This window comes from Mauremys reevesii, linkage group 1, assembly GCF_016161935.1.
Source record: "Mauremys reevesii isolate NIE-2019 linkage group 1, ASM1616193v1, whole genome shotgun sequence".
Lineage (NCBI taxonomy): Eukaryota > Metazoa > Chordata > Testudines > Geoemydidae > Mauremys > Mauremys reevesii.
The window spans coordinates 201,761,548-201,778,144 of NC_052623.1; the positions used below are offsets into that span (position 1 = coordinate 201,761,548).

Consider the following 16,597-nt stretch of genomic DNA (forward strand, 5'->3'; position numbering starts at 1 on the left):
TCCTGGCGGGAATCTGGGGGAAGCAACTCCCGGAATTTAGCCATCTCCACCCAGGTGTTATAATCGTAGCGACTCAGGAGAGCGTGCTGATTCGCTATGCGCAGCTGCAAGGCGCCTGCCGAATATACCTTGCAGCCCAGAAGGTCCATCCACCTGGCCTCCTTGGATTTCGGAGCGGGGGCTTGCTGTCCATGGCGCTCCTTATCATTGACGGACTGGACCACGAGGGAGGAAGGAGGAGGATGCATATACAGGTACTCGTACCCTTGGGATGGCACCATATATTTACGCTCGACTCCTTTTGCTGTCGGCGGAATAGAGGCCGGTGATTGCCACAGTGTGTCAGCCTTGGCCTGAATTGTTTTAATAAATGGCAGAGCCACTCTTGTGGATGCGTCAGCCGCAAGGATGCTGACGACAGGATCCTCGACCTCTGGGACCTCCTCCACCTGTAGGTTTATGTTAAGGGCAATTCTCCTGAGGAGGTCCTGGTGTGCCGTAAGGTCTATTGGGGGCAGGCTTGAGGACGATGAGCCAGCCACTGCCTCATCCGGCAAAGAAGAGGACGAGACGCCGGGGGCGAAGGCATCCTGTATCTGCTCTTGAGCCTGCTGGGGCTCCTGCTTGAGCTTCGCCAGTGAGGTGGATGTTTGAGCCAACTGGTCGTCCATGTCAGCTGGTGGAGGACAACTAACCGTGGCCTCAGGAGCCCGATGCTCGGAAGAGGCGGCCCGCGAGGGAACCAGAGGAGCACCTTGGGCCTGATAGTACACCCATGGTGTCCAAAAGTGCCACTGCTGAGCACCATGCACTTGGGAATGGGCTTCCTGAAACAGGCCCTCCAGCACATCCGCTTCATGGTCCTGGGAGTAGTAACTTCCCACCTGGGACGAAGCCGACGGATGTCTGGAAGGCCATGGCGGAGCAGAGAGGCCTTGGGCCCATGTCCCCACCGATCTGGTGCTCTTCCGCACGGGGGACCGGTGCCGCAAAGAACTCCGGTGCCGAGAACGAGACCGGGACCTACGACCGGCCCGGTGCCGGGAGGTCAACCAGGACCTGGAGTAGCGGCGTCAGGAGCGGCTCCTGGGTGAGCGGTGCCGTGAGCGGTCCCGGGATAGTAGGACAGCGACCGGGATGAAGAACGGTGCTGTGAGTCTGACCGGCGCCGCACCGTGGAGTGGTGCCGGGACTGCGAACGGCGCGAAGAGTGGGAACGGCACTGGGACCTGGAACGTCTGCGGGACCACGATCGAGAGCGGTGCCGGTCAGAAGCGCTGACAGAAGCTGGTCGGATTAGGGCCGGCTTCCCAATTGACTGAATCACCCGCACCGGCGGTGCCGGGGGTGGTGGCGGTGCCGGGTCTGACAGCGTGATCAGGTCCTTAGCCACTTCACAGACCTCCGGCGTGGATGGTATGATCAGCTCAACCACGGCGGGTGCTGGGGAGTCAGGTGCCGGGCTCGACGGCCCTTGGCGGACCGGAGTCGATGGCGTCGGCTTAGCAGGTGCCGCGGTGGGAGCGGGCACCGGGCGGTGCAACAGAGCCGAGCCCTCGTGCCGCGCTTCGGGTGGTGCCGGAGCGGCAGGGGTCTTAGCCTTCTTCGCTCTAGGAGACAGCGAGCGCCTCAGGCTTGACTTGGGAGCCGGGGACATCCGGTGCCAGGAAGGATTGGATGCACTGGTGCGGCTCAGTGCCGAAGAGGAACTTCTCGAGTCCGATGGTGGCGCACTCGGTGCCGAGAATGGAGGGGTAAGAGCCGCCTCCATAAGGAGCTGTTTAAGCCTAATGTCCCGCTCCTTTTTAGTGCGAGGCTTAAACGACTTGCAAATCGAGCACTTAGTAGATAAGTGCAACTCGCCGAGGCACTTCAAACAGGAGTCGTGCGGATCTCCTGTCGGCATCGGCCGATGGCAAGTCGAGCACGGCTTGAATCCCGGGGAGCCGGGCATGTGCACCGGTCCCGGTGCGGGGAGGGCCTAAGCCCCGAACCAGACTAAACCTACTAAATACTAACTTAACAACTAAGAACTAACTTATCTAAACTTAACTAAATCTACAACTATGTACAGAAAGAACGAGAACTGCGAGAATGCTAGGGAGGTGGAGGTCAGCTAAGCCGCACTCCACTGTTCCAACGACCGACACGGGCGGAAAGAAGGAACTAAGGAGTGGGTGGGTCGGCTGGGGTATATATCCAGGGCCATGGTGGCGCCACTCCAGGGGGCACCCAGCCGACCCACTGAGTGTTGCTAGGGTAAAAGTCTTCCGACGAATGTGCACGCGGCGCGCGCACACCTACATGGAATGGATATGAGCAATCACTCGAAGAAGAATTAGAGGTGCCATGAAAGTAGCTTCCATACCCTATGGATCCCTCAGATGCATATATAAAGGAGAATTTAGCCTCCCAGTGCACCATTTCTTGGAGATGGCTGGTCAACCTCATGCTGAAGTCATGTTGCTACTGGCTTTCACTAACCCATTAGACCTGAACAACCTCTCTTTCTGAAATAAGTGGCATTAGATATGTAATAGACCTGACGTGGGATTATGAAACAGTTTTGGAAGGACCAGCCACTGACTTGGTAAATAACTGGTTGAGTTCTTCTACACCTTTGGGAAGATTTCTTGAAATTCCAAAAGGATTTCTTATCATCCCATGTTCAGCCTTATGTATTGTATATACCCCAGAATGAGGAAGATCTAAGAATGGTATCTATTCCATATATTTTATTGAAATGCAACCAATGTGAGATTTCCTCTAAAGATCCTCTCTTCTAAGACAAGATGACTTCTGGCTACTTTCAGAAGGATATAAGATAGTTATCTGCAATTAAATATACATCTAAGAACAATTATAATCTGTAGCAATACATTCTGCAGGGTAGACTTGAGGTAAGAGAAGGGTAGATTTAGGCCATCTAGGACCCATCTTATCTACATCTATTGGACAGAGCAATAAATTATGTCTTGGATCCTTCTACCAGATATACACAGGTGCCACACAAGCGCAACACTCTCCACACAGATCCAATTGCAAGATTGGGGCCTAAATTAATAAAAACATGCACTTTGCGTTTATAGAATAGAAAGGCACTACGGAATACGCACCAAAAAAATCACTACTTCTTGTCATTTTCAAATGTACCGCCTGATCTATAAATACACTTACATCAACAGAGGAGTTTATGCTACTTCTTGAGCCTGAGGTACTAGCAATCCAGTGGCCATATCCATTTTCAGGTCCTTCCACATTGATGTCTGCTAAGTGCTGCTGGAGTGCTGTTAGAAAGGGCATTTTTAAAAGAAGTTCGGAGCCACATTTGAATGAGTCATTTGATCATGTCTCACTTCAGACTGCTGATGTCAACATTTACTCTAGATGATTTACAAAAACGCAGATAAGTTTAAATGCTACTCCTGCTACTGCTTTCTCCTTTCAATACTACAGAGCCTCTACACAAACTTATTGTAATGAAATAAAAGACAGAAAAAAACATTATGTAAAACATAGAAGCACCAGGAAATAATTGGCAGCTTCATTTTTGAACAGATGGAGAGCGTGTCAAAATAGTGCTATTAGTCAAAGTAGAAGCTATTAGTTCCTGATCCTACAATTTAGCACATGAGTGGACCCCTACACTCACGCAGAGCCTCACTGACTTCAATTGTGGTCTGCCCATGCATTGTAAATTGCAGCACTGGGAACCAAGTTACTGATGTTTAAGAAAACAAAGTAGTGAAAAATTACAGCACTGTTAACAAGTATTATTAGGAAACATTGTAGTTGTTTTTACATACATAGAAAAAACACTAGGGAGGATAAAGGTATTGGGAGGGAAGCTTCCCAGCCATTCATGATTAATTCAGAATTCAGGATACACTGTGACAATTGTAAAGCTAATTAAGAATGAACATGCAATTGCACAGTGTTCAAACAGCACATGACAAAAAGCTAGTGAATAAACTATGTTTGCCATCCATTTAACTGATTGCCAAACAACTACCAACAGTAATCCTAACAGCATTAAAAAACATATTCAAAGCTTTGTCAGGCCAAGAGTGAATGTAAAAGACATTATTAAATCAAAAACTTACCCATGAATCCGCCTTTGGCAATGCTTACATATTCCTTGTTTTTCTGCAACAAGAAAAAACACTGGAAATCATATTTGTGACACTCATGGATTTTCAAACTTAAGGCAGAAAAATAGGTCCCTACTCCAAGGGTGTGACATATGCGTAGCATACGTTACTTGATAAATTTGGAGTTTCTTTGAACCAAGGAAGTCTTATTTTTAAAAATGAGAGTGATAAAGTTATGGTCTAATGCCTTATTCCTGCACAAGCTTGTACATGGGCTTACCTTTAATCATTGGAATACTCTTACTGAAACCAATGGGACTACTCATGGGGTAAAGTTAAGCATGTGTGAGTGTTTACTATTTGGGATACTCAGGCCCTGATTCTGCAGAGAAGCAAGCTGCAAGTACCAGAGCATATATATATTTGTTGCTTGCTTTTCGACTTTCCTCCACATCACAAAGTTGCAGTCAGCTCCCTCTTCTTCATCGTAATGCCCCAGTATGTACCATAAATGGTTTTCACAGCTATCACAATACATAACTGACTCCATGAAGGCCAATCATTATTTTATTTGTAGCTAATGGCATGGTTCTGAAAAGCTTTTAAAAAATATATTTATTACATCTCAGCTTGTGTAAATTCCATCTTCAAGAATCTAAGTCACTCTACAAATTAAAACAATACCTACATTAAAAAAGGGATGGCCTAGAAAAGTCAGACACACTCACCAACAATGGGGGATGAGGTGGAGGAAAAATCCAAAAAGAAAAGCTGGTATAAAGGGAAGTAAAAATTGTTAAGGTGAACTGACTAGTGGAAAAACCTTCCATTTGGCACTCCTCTAGGACACCAAAAGAAATTAAGATCAGTATGCATTCAGTCGTAATAGTTTTGGAGAGATGTAGGAGAGAGAAGTCATTTCCCTTGGAATTTGATTTCTGAAGATGCCATCAGCTACACTTTGAATTGAATTCATGGCAGACTGCAAAAGGCTGGCATTACAAATGTTCTTTACAGGAGTAAAATTTTGTAATTGTGGCAGCTTCTGAATCAATTAAAAAGAAAATTAAGTATGAGTTAATTACAATAATTTTAGCCAGGATGTAATGAAAGTATGAATGACCATAGTGAGGCCCATGATGCACAGCTTTTACAGAGAACTGGAGATGGTACAGTTACAGCCATTCTGAAGCATTATTGCAACACGAATTTATAATCCCTAAATACTATTCCAAACCATATCATTATAACCCCAATCACTTATCTGAATCTCTACAGATTGGCTCCATGGTAGCTGTGAAATCACAGAACTGGTGGCAATAGCTTTGGAGGATTTCTATGGGGAATGCTCAGGTAAGATACTTCAACTTCAGACTGCATTAAACTTTCCTCCAGAGCTTCTTGAGATATGAGACTAATCCTTATAAGAGCCTAGAAGCAGACAGTAGAGAAGGGACTCTGACAGTGTGGTTCCAGTTAAGCCAAGGATTCTGGAGGGCTAAGTCAAACCGGGTGAAGGCATAACACCTCCATATCTACGTCCCTAGCTCTCTGATGGATCCCAGGTATCTGATCCCTGCATTTTCTCAGGGGAGGAGAAGAAAGAGCAGGAGGGAAGGGCAAGAATGAATCTTACCTTGCCATAGAATAATATGGAGAGAACTGTGCAAGTGCACCCTTGCAGAATTTTCCTGATGCCAAGATCCTCTACTGTGTATTTGTTTAAAGGAAGGCAAGATCTGGGTTGAAGTGAACAACTAATTTTGGTTGTCATTAAATGACTGCTCAAAACATGTGCAGTTATAAGAACAGTTAATGTGTAAAGAAAGTCTATTTTGTCACTTGTTACTATGTGTGAAAGAACGTAATTCTTCAGTTCAAACAATAATTCCAATATCCTAGCTGTACCTGTAAAAAGTGTGCCAACACCATGTTCATATACATGTCCTCCTCTTCCCTGCCACTTCCCATGAAACAGAGGTGCTCCCCACTAGCTATGGAGCCAGACTCAATGGATTGCTTCTGTGCTTCTAACAAGGATTTTACAGACTGTGCAAACTCTGATGGGTTCTGGAGCATCTACAGAATAAAATAAACAGAATGTTAACTATTTACTTTGCATACAACTTGTCAGCATACACACACAAAAAGACATCAGGGCTCTCATTTATTTGTTATTCGCTAAGCACTGTGTGCTCAGCACTTTACAAGGCAAATTAAAGACAGTCTGTGTCCTAGAGGTCATATTAGCTAACAAAGACACACACAGAAGACTTTTTGAGTAAAAATCCTCAGAATACTCTTGACTTTTATTAACAAACTGACAGGCTTAAGATATCCAGATGGATGAAAGGGTTATCAGTACACTTCAAAAGCTAAAACTGTGTTAGCCTCTAGACTACAGACCAGAATACATTACAGGCCAGATTTATCATACCAACAACAACAACATGAGCAGCCTGTCAAAAAGGGGAAGAAAAGTGGACTTCCCAAACCCAATGACACTTTTCTCCCCCCCTCAAGGAGCAGGGGCTTAAGAAGGGAAACTTAATTGAGACCATCAGAAAAATTCAGCTTACACAACAGGTTTTAAGATTTTTTATTTTTTTTAAAGTCCAGTTTTCTAGTTGGACTGAATAATGAGGCACAAAGATCTAACATCAAGGTGACACAGCAAGTCAATGGTTCAACCCAAATTAGAACCAGGATCCTCTTACAGCCAAATGCTGTAATTATTAATTACTGGTTAAACCCCACTACTTCCTGCCATTAAAGCCATTACATGGAGTCAAATACTTATTCCCCCGGTGAAAGTACTGTACTTGGTACATGTGAATAAAATGCATTAAGGTTACCTGAATAGCTTTTATTTTCAATCAGCAATTGTTTGAACATGCTGCTTCTTACATTAAATCCTCCACAATGTACCCCCCACCCACACACAAATAGAACTGCAACAGGTTATTTTTATTAATTGAACGTGTTTTCATCAGTTATATGACAGTTTGTCTTATTTATTCAAGTAAGGGCAATTATAGCCAGTCAACTGTAAAACTGCAGCAATTAATCCCAGTTTATATCTAATTTAAATGCCTGACAATTTTAATATATCCAGTACATTGAAAAGGGAAGACAGCAGTTTGAAGGACATAATTTTGATTAATAAAACGTATTATTCTATAACATTAAGCAGTTAAAGGGGCCTATTTCTACCTCAATGAACAGAAACATTCCATTAAGGCTAATGGAGTTATTATCCACAAGCATCAAAAGGAAAATATGTAAATTTCTTTCCTACATAAATATTGGTTTACTTGCAAAAAGAACTTAACTATACAGACAATAATTGTATTTAAATATTCAGTATTAACTATCTTCTGATTATTAAAACAATATTACAGAAACATGAAAACTAGTGATATAAATGAAAGACATTAAAACTTTCACTCATAACAACATAAGAACAGCCATACAGGGGTCAGACCAGTGGGCCATCTGGTATCCTGTCTTCCTAAAGTGGCCAGTGCCAGAAGCTTTAAAGGGAATGAACAGAACAGAACAATTATTGAATGATGGATGATCTTCTGTCATTCAGTCCCAGCTTCTGGCAATCAGAGGTTTAGGGACATCCAGAGTATGGGGTTGTGTCCCTGACCCTCTTGGCTAATAGCCCCTGATAGACCTATCTTCCATGAATTTATCTAATTCTTTTTTTAACCCATTTATAATTTTGGCCTTCACAACATCCCAAAAGTTCCACAGATTGCTGCTTTTACAGTCAAAGAATCCTGTCTTCGGATGCAAACAAAGAAGTTGTTTGCATCCACGAATTCACCCACGAAAGCTCATGCTGCAAAACGTCTGTTAGTTTATAAGGTGCCACAGGATTCTTTGCTGCTCTTACAGAACCAGACTAACACGGCTACCCCTCTGATACAGATTGACTGTGCACTGAGGGAAGAAGTATTTCCTTATGTTTGTTTTAAACCTGCGGCCTATAAATATAATTGGGTGACTCCTGATTCTTGTGCTATGCAAAGGGGTAAACACATCCCTATTCACTTTCTCCACAGCCTTCATGATTTTAGAGGCCACTATCATATGCCCACTGAGTCGTCTCTTTTCTAAGCTAAACAGTATCAGTCTTTTTAATCTCTCCTTGTTTGGATGGAGAGATCATTTTTGTTGCTCTTCTCTGTACTTTTTCCAATGCTAACATAGTGGCCATGTCGAATTAGGGTAGGTGTGGATGGAATTTGACGTTAATAGCTCTGGGAGCTATCCCACAGTGCACCACTCTGACGCTCTGGACAGCAGTCCAAGCTCGGATGCTCTGACCAGCCACACAGGAAAAGCCCCGGGAACATTTGAATTCCTTTTCCTGTCTGGCCAGTTTGAATCTCATTTCCTGGTTGGACATCGGGGCGAGCTCAGCAGCACTGGCAACGATGCAGAGCTCTCCAGCAGAGGTGTCCATGCAATCTCAGAATAGAAAGAGGGCCCCAGCATGGACTGATCGGGAAGTCTTGGATCTGATCGCTGTGTGGGGCGATGAGTCTGTGCTTTCGGAGCTGCGCTCCAAAAAACGGAATGCGAAGATCTACGAGAAGATCTCCAAAGCCATGACAGAGAGAGGATACAGCCGGGATGCAACGCAGTGCCGTGTGAAAATCAAGGAGCTGAGACAAGGCTACCAGAAGACCAAAGTGGCAAACGGACGCTCGGGATCCCAGCCCCAGACATGCCGTTTCTACGAGGAACTGCATTCCATTCTAGGTGCGGCCGCCACCACTACCCGACCACTGACCGTGGACTCTGAGGATGGGATAGTGTCAACGGCCGGTTCCTCGGAGATGTTCGCGGACGGGGAAGATGAGGAAGGAGATGAGGAGGATAAGGCAGTTGACAGCGCTTACAACACTGATTTCCCCGACAGCCAGGATCTCTTCATCACCCTCACGGAGATCCCCTAACCAACCCTCCCCAGCCGTTATCCCGGACCCTGAATCAGGGGACGGATCAGTCAGTAAGTGCTTTAAACATGTAAACATTTATTTTTAACAGAACAGGAATATTAACTATGCGAAAAGAAGGTCAATATATATGGGAATGGAACAGAAATCCTCATGGGAGATCTCCACGAAGCTCTCCTGGAGGTAATTGAAAAGCCTCTGCATGAGGTTCCTGGGGAGAGCGGCCTTATTGCGTCCTCCGTGGTAGCACACTTTTCCGCGCCAGGCTATCATCAGGTAGTCTGGTATCATTGCCTCGATGAGCATGGTGACATAGGGCCCTGATTTTTGATGGCTTTCACGCAGCATGCGGTCTTTATCTGTGTCACTGATCCTCAGCAGGGTGATCTCGCTCATGGTGGCCTGCTTTGAATTAGGGGAATGTTTGTATTGGGACTGCTTGACTGTTCCTTTACATAACTATAACCAGCGGTTTACAGCCACGTGGTGGAGGCTGAACAGGGGCAGCATACAGGGATCTTTCCCGGGGACAGCCGTGAGGGGGTGGGACAGGGGCAGAGTTCATGCTTTCTGGATTGCCGGCAGCAGGAACAGGCCAACGCTAGGAGCATTGCTTTGACCGTGAAAGGAAGGCACTGCTATAAATTAAGTTTTAAGCAGCCAAAAGTCTACGGCTTACCATGTCTGCCTGCTATTCAAATTCTGCTGTGCTGCCCCGCTTGTCTGATCTCCACTGCAAGACCCCAGGCACTGAATGCGAAGGCCGAAAAGTCGACCTTGTCCTAAGTGCGCATGAGATAGGTGCTGTGCATGGTCTTGTTCACAAAGACAGACTAGACTATGTTCATTGTTCGCAAAAATGTATCTTTGTAAGGAATTCACTCCCTTTTCCCCTCACACAGCTGCGACTGTCTCCCGACCTACCCCAGCATCCCCCTCACAGAGGCTGGCGCAGATTAGGCGGCGAAAGAAAAGGACATGGGACGAGATGTTCTCAGAACTTATGGGCTGCTCCCAAGCCGAGGCGGCACAGCAGACCCAGTGGAGGGAGAACATGTCGCAGCACCAGCGCTCACACAGCGAACGTGAGGACAAGTGGCGGCAGGAAGACCAGCAGGCGACTCTAACGCTGCTTGGACTAATCAGGGAGCAAACGGACACGTTCCGGCGCCTTGTGGATGTTGCCTCCGGAGGCAGGAGGACAGAGCCCCCCTGCAGTGTATCTGCAACCGCCCTCCCCCGCCACAAAGTCCCATATCCCCCTCACCCAAAGTACCAAGAAGGAGGGGCGGCAGGGGCCGTGAAAACTGTCACTCCACCCCTGCAGAGTGCTCAATTACAAGCAGGCTCTCATTCCCAAAATTTTGATAAGTCCTTTCCTTCCCGCCTCACCCAAGCCCCCGTCCCAGTTTCATCCCCTGTCTAGTTGATAATAAAAAATACTTTTCTGTTAATTATTGTTTCCGTCATGTTCTTTTAGAGGAGACTGTGTTTGAAGGCGGGGGGGAAGGGGGTTGGTAATTGGACAGGACAGTCAACTTTACCAGGGTACAGACATGGGGGCAGGTTCAGCAGCAGGTCACACACACAGTGCAGTCACTAGGCATCCTGGTCAGTCTGGGAGGTGGTTTTCATGTTCTGTGACTATGTGACTTTGTGGCGGGGGAGGGTGGTTAGAGATCTTATGCAGTGGTCCTTATCCTCGATCACAGAGCCACGCAGCAGTGTATTTGTAACCGTCCTCCCCCACCACAAAGTCACATAGCCCCCCCACACAGAGTCCCGAAAAGGAGGGGTGGCAGGCTCCGTTGAAACAATCAGTCCGCCACTGTGGACCGCTCTAGGAGCGGGAGCCTGTCATTCCTCGAGTTTAGAGGTGGTCTTTACATCACTACACACCCTACCCACCACAGTCTGCGTCCCAGTTTCAACCCTTTACCGCGAAATCAGTAATAAAGAAAACGGTGTTAATTAACAAAGTTCCATGTATTTTATTTTTAAGCGTGCGTTGGAAGGGGGGGAACGGGGTATGTAATTGCAGAGCATAGTCAACATTAGCTGGGTAAAGAAACGGGGGCAGGTTCAGCTTCTCTGTAAACAAACTTAATAGTCACAGGTTACCCTGCTCACTGAGGAACCTAGCTTTCAAAGCCTCCCGGATGCACGTCGCTTCCCGCTGGGCTCTTCTAATCGCACGGCTGTCTGGCTGGGCGTAATCAGCAGCCAGGCTATTTGCCTCAACCTCCCATCCTGCCATAAAGGTCTCCCCCTTGCTCTCACAGAGATTGTGGAGCACACAGCAAGCTGCAATAACAATGGGAATATTGGTTTCGCTGAGATCTGAGCGAGTCAGTAAGCTTCTCCATCTCCCCTTGAGACGTCCAAAAGCACACTCCACCACCATTCTGCACTTGCTCAGTCAGTAGTTGAAGAGTTCTTTGTCACTGTCCAGGGCGCCTGTATAGGGCTTCATGAGCCAGGGCATTAGCGGGTAGGCTGGGTCCCCGAGGATCACTATAGGCATCTCCACATCCCCAACAGTTATTTTGTGGTCCGGGAAGAAAATACCTTCCTACAGGCGTCTAAACAGACCAGAGTTCCTGAAAACACGCGCGTCATGAACCTTGCCCGGCCATCCGACGTTGATGTTGGTAAAACGTCCCCTATGGTCCACCAATGCTTGCAGCACCATTGAAAAGTAGCCCTTTCGGTTAATATACTGGCTGGCCTGGTGGTCCAGTCCCAGGATAGGGATGTGAGTTCCATCTATAGCCCCACCGCAGTTTGGGAATCCCATCGCGGCGAAGCCAGCTATGATGACCTGAACGTTTCCCAGGGTCACTACCTTTGAGAGCAGTAGCTCAACGATTGTGTTGGCTACTTGCATCACAGCAACCCCCACGGTAGATTTGCCCACGCCAAAGTGGTTCGCTACTGACCGGTAGCTGTCTGGCGTTGCAAGTTTCCAGAGGGCTATGGCCACTCGCTTCTGCACAGTCAGGGCTGCTCGCATCCGGGTGTCCTTGCGCTTCAGGGCAGGGGACAGCAACTCACACAGTTCAAGGAAAGTTCCCTTACGCATCCTAAAGTTTAGCAGCCACTGTGATTCATCCCAGATCTGCAGCACTATGCGGTCCCAACCAGTCTGTGCTTGTTTCCCGGGCCCAGAATCGCCGTTCCACAGCATGAACATGACCCATTGCCACCATGATGTCCACGGCGCGGGGTCCCGTGCTTTGTGAGAGGTCTGTGCCACTCTCAGACTTCATGTCCTCACCGCGCTGCCGTAGCCTCCTCGCCCGATTTCTCAGCATCTGACTGTGAAAAAGGTGGACGATAAGGTGCGAGGAGTTGACAACGGCCATAACTGCAGCGATGATCGCAGCGGGCTCCATGCTCGCAGTGCTGTGGCGTCCGCGCTGTCACTCACCAGAAAAGTGTGCGAACTGATTGCCTGCCGGCGCTTTCAGGGAGGGTGGGCGGGAGTGACGGTTGAATGACGACAGTTACCCAAAACCATCCTCGACACATTTTTTCCCCCAGCAGGCATTGGGGGCTCGACCCAGAATTCCAATGGGCAGCGGGGACTGCGGGAACTGTGGGATAGCTGCCCACAGTGCACCGCTTCCAATGTCGACGCTTGCCCCGTTAGTGTGGACTCTCAAAGTCGAATTACTGCCCTTAGTGTGGATACACACGTTCGACTTTGTAATATCGGTTCCACAAATTCGATTTAAGTAGAATCGAACTACTCTCGTAGTGCAGACATACCCTAAGATCTCTTTCTTGAGTGGTAACACTAGTTTAGATCCTATCATTTTGTATGTATAGTTGGGATAGTTTGCCAATGTATGTTACTTTGCATATAGCAACATTACATTTCATCTACCATTTTGTTGCATAGTCACCCACTTCTGTGATCAGAATGAACAATGATCAAAAAGCACTTTTTGAGCTACATTTATGGAATTCACTTCACTGAGCAACAAAAAACAGCCATTGCGGAGGTGAAAAAACTGCACTTCAAGACAGTTTAAGACAATAAGCGAATAACGTTATGGCACCCAACTGAAATGGCAGAGACAATTTCAAGAAGGCAAAAATGTGTAAAAAGAGTTCACACCCATACTTGTACAGTAATTCCAGTGGGATCTGTAATTAAATTAACAGGATCTCAGTATAACATTTCAGCTTCTCTCATACCTTCTCTCATAGTGCCATGAGAGCCAGCAGCACAGTGCCCCATAAAGCCACAATGTGGTCTTGCTTTTGTACTGACAAAGAAGAGTGACACCTACTCAATTATTCTGAGTTCTCATCCAAGCAAGATGAAATTTTGTGACACCAGGATTTTGCTTATGTTGGCTTTCTCCTGGTGTCACAAAAGATTAAATTTGTCAGCAAGATGGCTTATACCAGCAGTAAACTCAACAATGTAAATACACATTTAGTTTTAGATAAAATATATACTAAGTTTTAAGGAATACTATTTGCCAATATAACATTTCAGGGGAAAATATCTGGGGCAAAATGGGTGGAAACTTAAAAAACCCTAGGACTTTTAGAAAAAGCTCACTTCTGAAACATGGGAGTATAAACTGAAGACCACCACCAAGTGCTCCACTGACTAGAATTTGAGAACCAGTGGTTTGTGAAACTAGACACATCTCTCTCAGTTTTGTTTTAACTAAGGAAGTTAAAGAATAGCTTTTGTTGAAAACATAAAGCATACTAACCAAGTCTGAGTCAAGGTGAAATGCTGTTGATAAATGCCCAGCATTGTATTGTTCCGCAGGACGACAATCCACTACAAAGAACCTTACTCCTTCCTGAAAGAAAAACATTTTACCTGCTGCGATTTACTAATTTAAAGTTTAAAATAATTAAATGGGAAAGTCATACCATTCAAATGGATTTGTTATGCAATCACTTTTTAGTAAGAACTCCTATGCTATAGGGATGGGTCTCCTGATGTGACTTACTAGTTATCAAAAAATCTATGTTCAGTGTGGGAGTGTCCAGCTAGAGCAGTATAGCAATAACACCAAGAATGCCCTAACAGTGATCTTACATTAATATAGCAGTTTTCATTTCCAACAGACTCCAAGTGCTATATGCACAATGAAATCATTTTACCTATCAATGGGAAGAAATGCAGCCCCTACTTAATAGCGCACAACAATGCACAGTGAGAACCAACATTAAATTAAAGCTAAGCATGTGATTAAGTGCTTAGTTCAAAAGGGATAAATGTAAGCATATGTTCAATGCTTTACTGAATTGAGGCCAGAAAGCTGTTATTAAAAAGACAGGTACTTTTTAAAAGACAATACACTGGGCTTACATCAAACTACAACATTATTCATGTATTATACTAAAATATTGAGAATAAAGTCTCTGCATGCTCGTATATTTGTCTTACAAACTATTACACAAATACTTAGATCCTTAGCACAAATTAACACTTCACAACCCAAAGGCAGGATTCTCTTTTAGCAGTATTTTAGTCACAGTTGATCTTCCACAGGAATATTGTGTGTGCACACGTGCACGCAAGTGTGTGTTTTGTTTGGCTGTTTTTAAGTCTGCATCCCTATTTCAGGACATCAAATTAAGGGAATGTAACACTAGGCTCCTCATCTCCCATGAAAGGCTTGCTATTTTTGAGGTGGGGGGAAAATCATTGCCTCTCATAGCAAGGCTGCACTGTGGCCAGAAAATCCTTTACAAGAAAGCTAGAATCTCAAGGCCTGAAATTATTTCTAAATTAGCAAACAGTAACTTGTATTTTCAGCTCCTGGAAAATATTTCACCTAGATGGGGAAATAAAAGATTTTGCCTCTCCTTTTGGAAAACAGTAACGTAGTACATCTAGTTACTGACCCCTTGTTGCTGATTTGCTTGAAGAATCTCAGATACTGAAACTGCTAGACAGAGAGCTTGGCTCAAGTCTGTGTCGTCATCCTTGAGTCCCAACAAGCTGCTGCCAAAGAGACTGTGGTTGTTCTATTATGGTAAGACACAAAATACCTTTAACATTAATTGCAGTTATTCTACTTTAAAAAAAAAATCAGACTCCAATCTAAGATGGTTACTTCTACAATGTTACAGGTGTACGTTGGACTCTATAGACAAGTTAAAAGTAAGAGTCAACCATATCTTGGTCACATGAGTTTTTCCCATCAGAGAATTTCTGAAAACCAATAAAATAGCCAGACTTCCCTTTCATTCAAGTTTGTCAAAATAATAGTTTGACGTCCCAATATCTCTACGGTTGTGTCAACGTGGTTAAAAAAACCCATTTTTTCCATCTCAACAAACAAAAGTTGGTGTTGAGGAAATCCTGCCCCTTTGATTATCCCCATTACTTATCTACCACAAAACATCTGTACACCATGCTCAGAAGAAAGCACAAGTAAGCCACAAGTCATGAATACTAGTTACAAGTTATTAGTTGCACTGGAGTCAGTGGGACTATTTGTGACAGTAGGAAGTGCAAGACTATCCACTATACTAAGAGTCCTATTTATCCTTCATCTCAATAGCTTTTTCTGCTCACTTTCTCAAAATTCCATCCAAGATTGCGATCTGATCCCTTCCAGAGAACTACTGTCTCAGTTTGGCCTGTCTGAATTGCTCAGTGTTCAAAAAAAAATAATCACCAAGTTATAAAATAATTTCCTCAACTGCTTGGCTATTACCTTTCTGAAAGAAGCTGGAGTTTTACTATAATAATATTGTGCCAAAGAGAAAAGGTCTTCTATATCTTCTATATCCAAACTGGCTGGGGAAGTTTCTAGGAATCCTGTAACATGCAACATATGGAAATTAATACTTCAAACATTTAAATAAAACATTGCATGTGGCCTTTTCAAACAGTAAAATATACTTTCTTTAATAAAGCACAACACAATTAATTTTTTCAACTAACCTGCATGTTAATTTATCCTCTCATTCAGGAACATAGTTGTTTTGGAAGTTACATATTCAAAATATGTGGTATTTACCAGTACATTTGTGAATATAGCGCTGGCTTCTTAAGCTGCCTCTATTGTTGAGTGATGGGATGGGACTGCTATTCAAATCTCATTAGTTACAGACTGGTGGAGCCAGAAAATACAGGAAATATTTGTTATCCCCTTAAATGTTTCTGAACCTCAGAAACACACCACACACATGCATGTTATTTGCTAGATGTCTGAGCTTCAACTCAGAATTGCTCATGTTTAGTGCATTTCTATCTAAATTTAGAGTTTAACCCTCAATCAATACTTCATCTAGTAAAAAGAGAGCTCAGGAAGATCTGGGGAAAGCACCAAAAAATCTGAGTGACTATTGGACACTTATCCATCCATCACGATGAAAGGGTGCAACTCAGCAGTGTACGCCAATATGGCAAAAAAACCAAAACAACTTTATTGCAATTTATTTAAAAAAAAAAACACACTTTTTTTTTTAAAAGATTTAATCATTCATGGACCAGCATTTTCATTGATGTGAACCCAACTTTAGAAATATAATAGATGAGATCCC

The 16,597-nt window shown here is 44.7% G+C and overlaps 1 protein-coding gene across 4 annotated transcripts in view; it reads right to left on the minus strand.

Annotated features, from left to right (window-relative positions):
• Positions 1 to 16,597, minus strand: part of TBC1D23 (TBC1 domain family member 23) — a 55,144-nt gene that overhangs the window by 15,372 nt on the left and 23,175 nt on the right. For all 4 annotated transcript variants that reach the window (XM_039545686.1, XM_039545701.1, XM_039545696.1 and 1 more), the window contains exons 8-13: positions 15,766 to 15,869; positions 14,948 to 15,070; positions 13,801 to 13,893; positions 6,000 to 6,170; positions 4,104 to 4,146; positions 3,178 to 3,287 (exon numbers count right to left, since the gene is read on the minus strand). In XM_039545686.1, the coding sequence (XP_039401620.1) occupies positions 3,178 to 3,287; positions 4,104 to 4,146; positions 6,000 to 6,170; positions 13,801 to 13,893; positions 14,948 to 15,070; positions 15,766 to 15,869 (644 nt within the window). The remainder of the gene's footprint in view (positions 1 to 3,177; positions 3,288 to 4,103; positions 4,147 to 5,999; positions 6,171 to 13,800; positions 13,894 to 14,947; positions 15,071 to 15,765; positions 15,870 to 16,597) is intronic.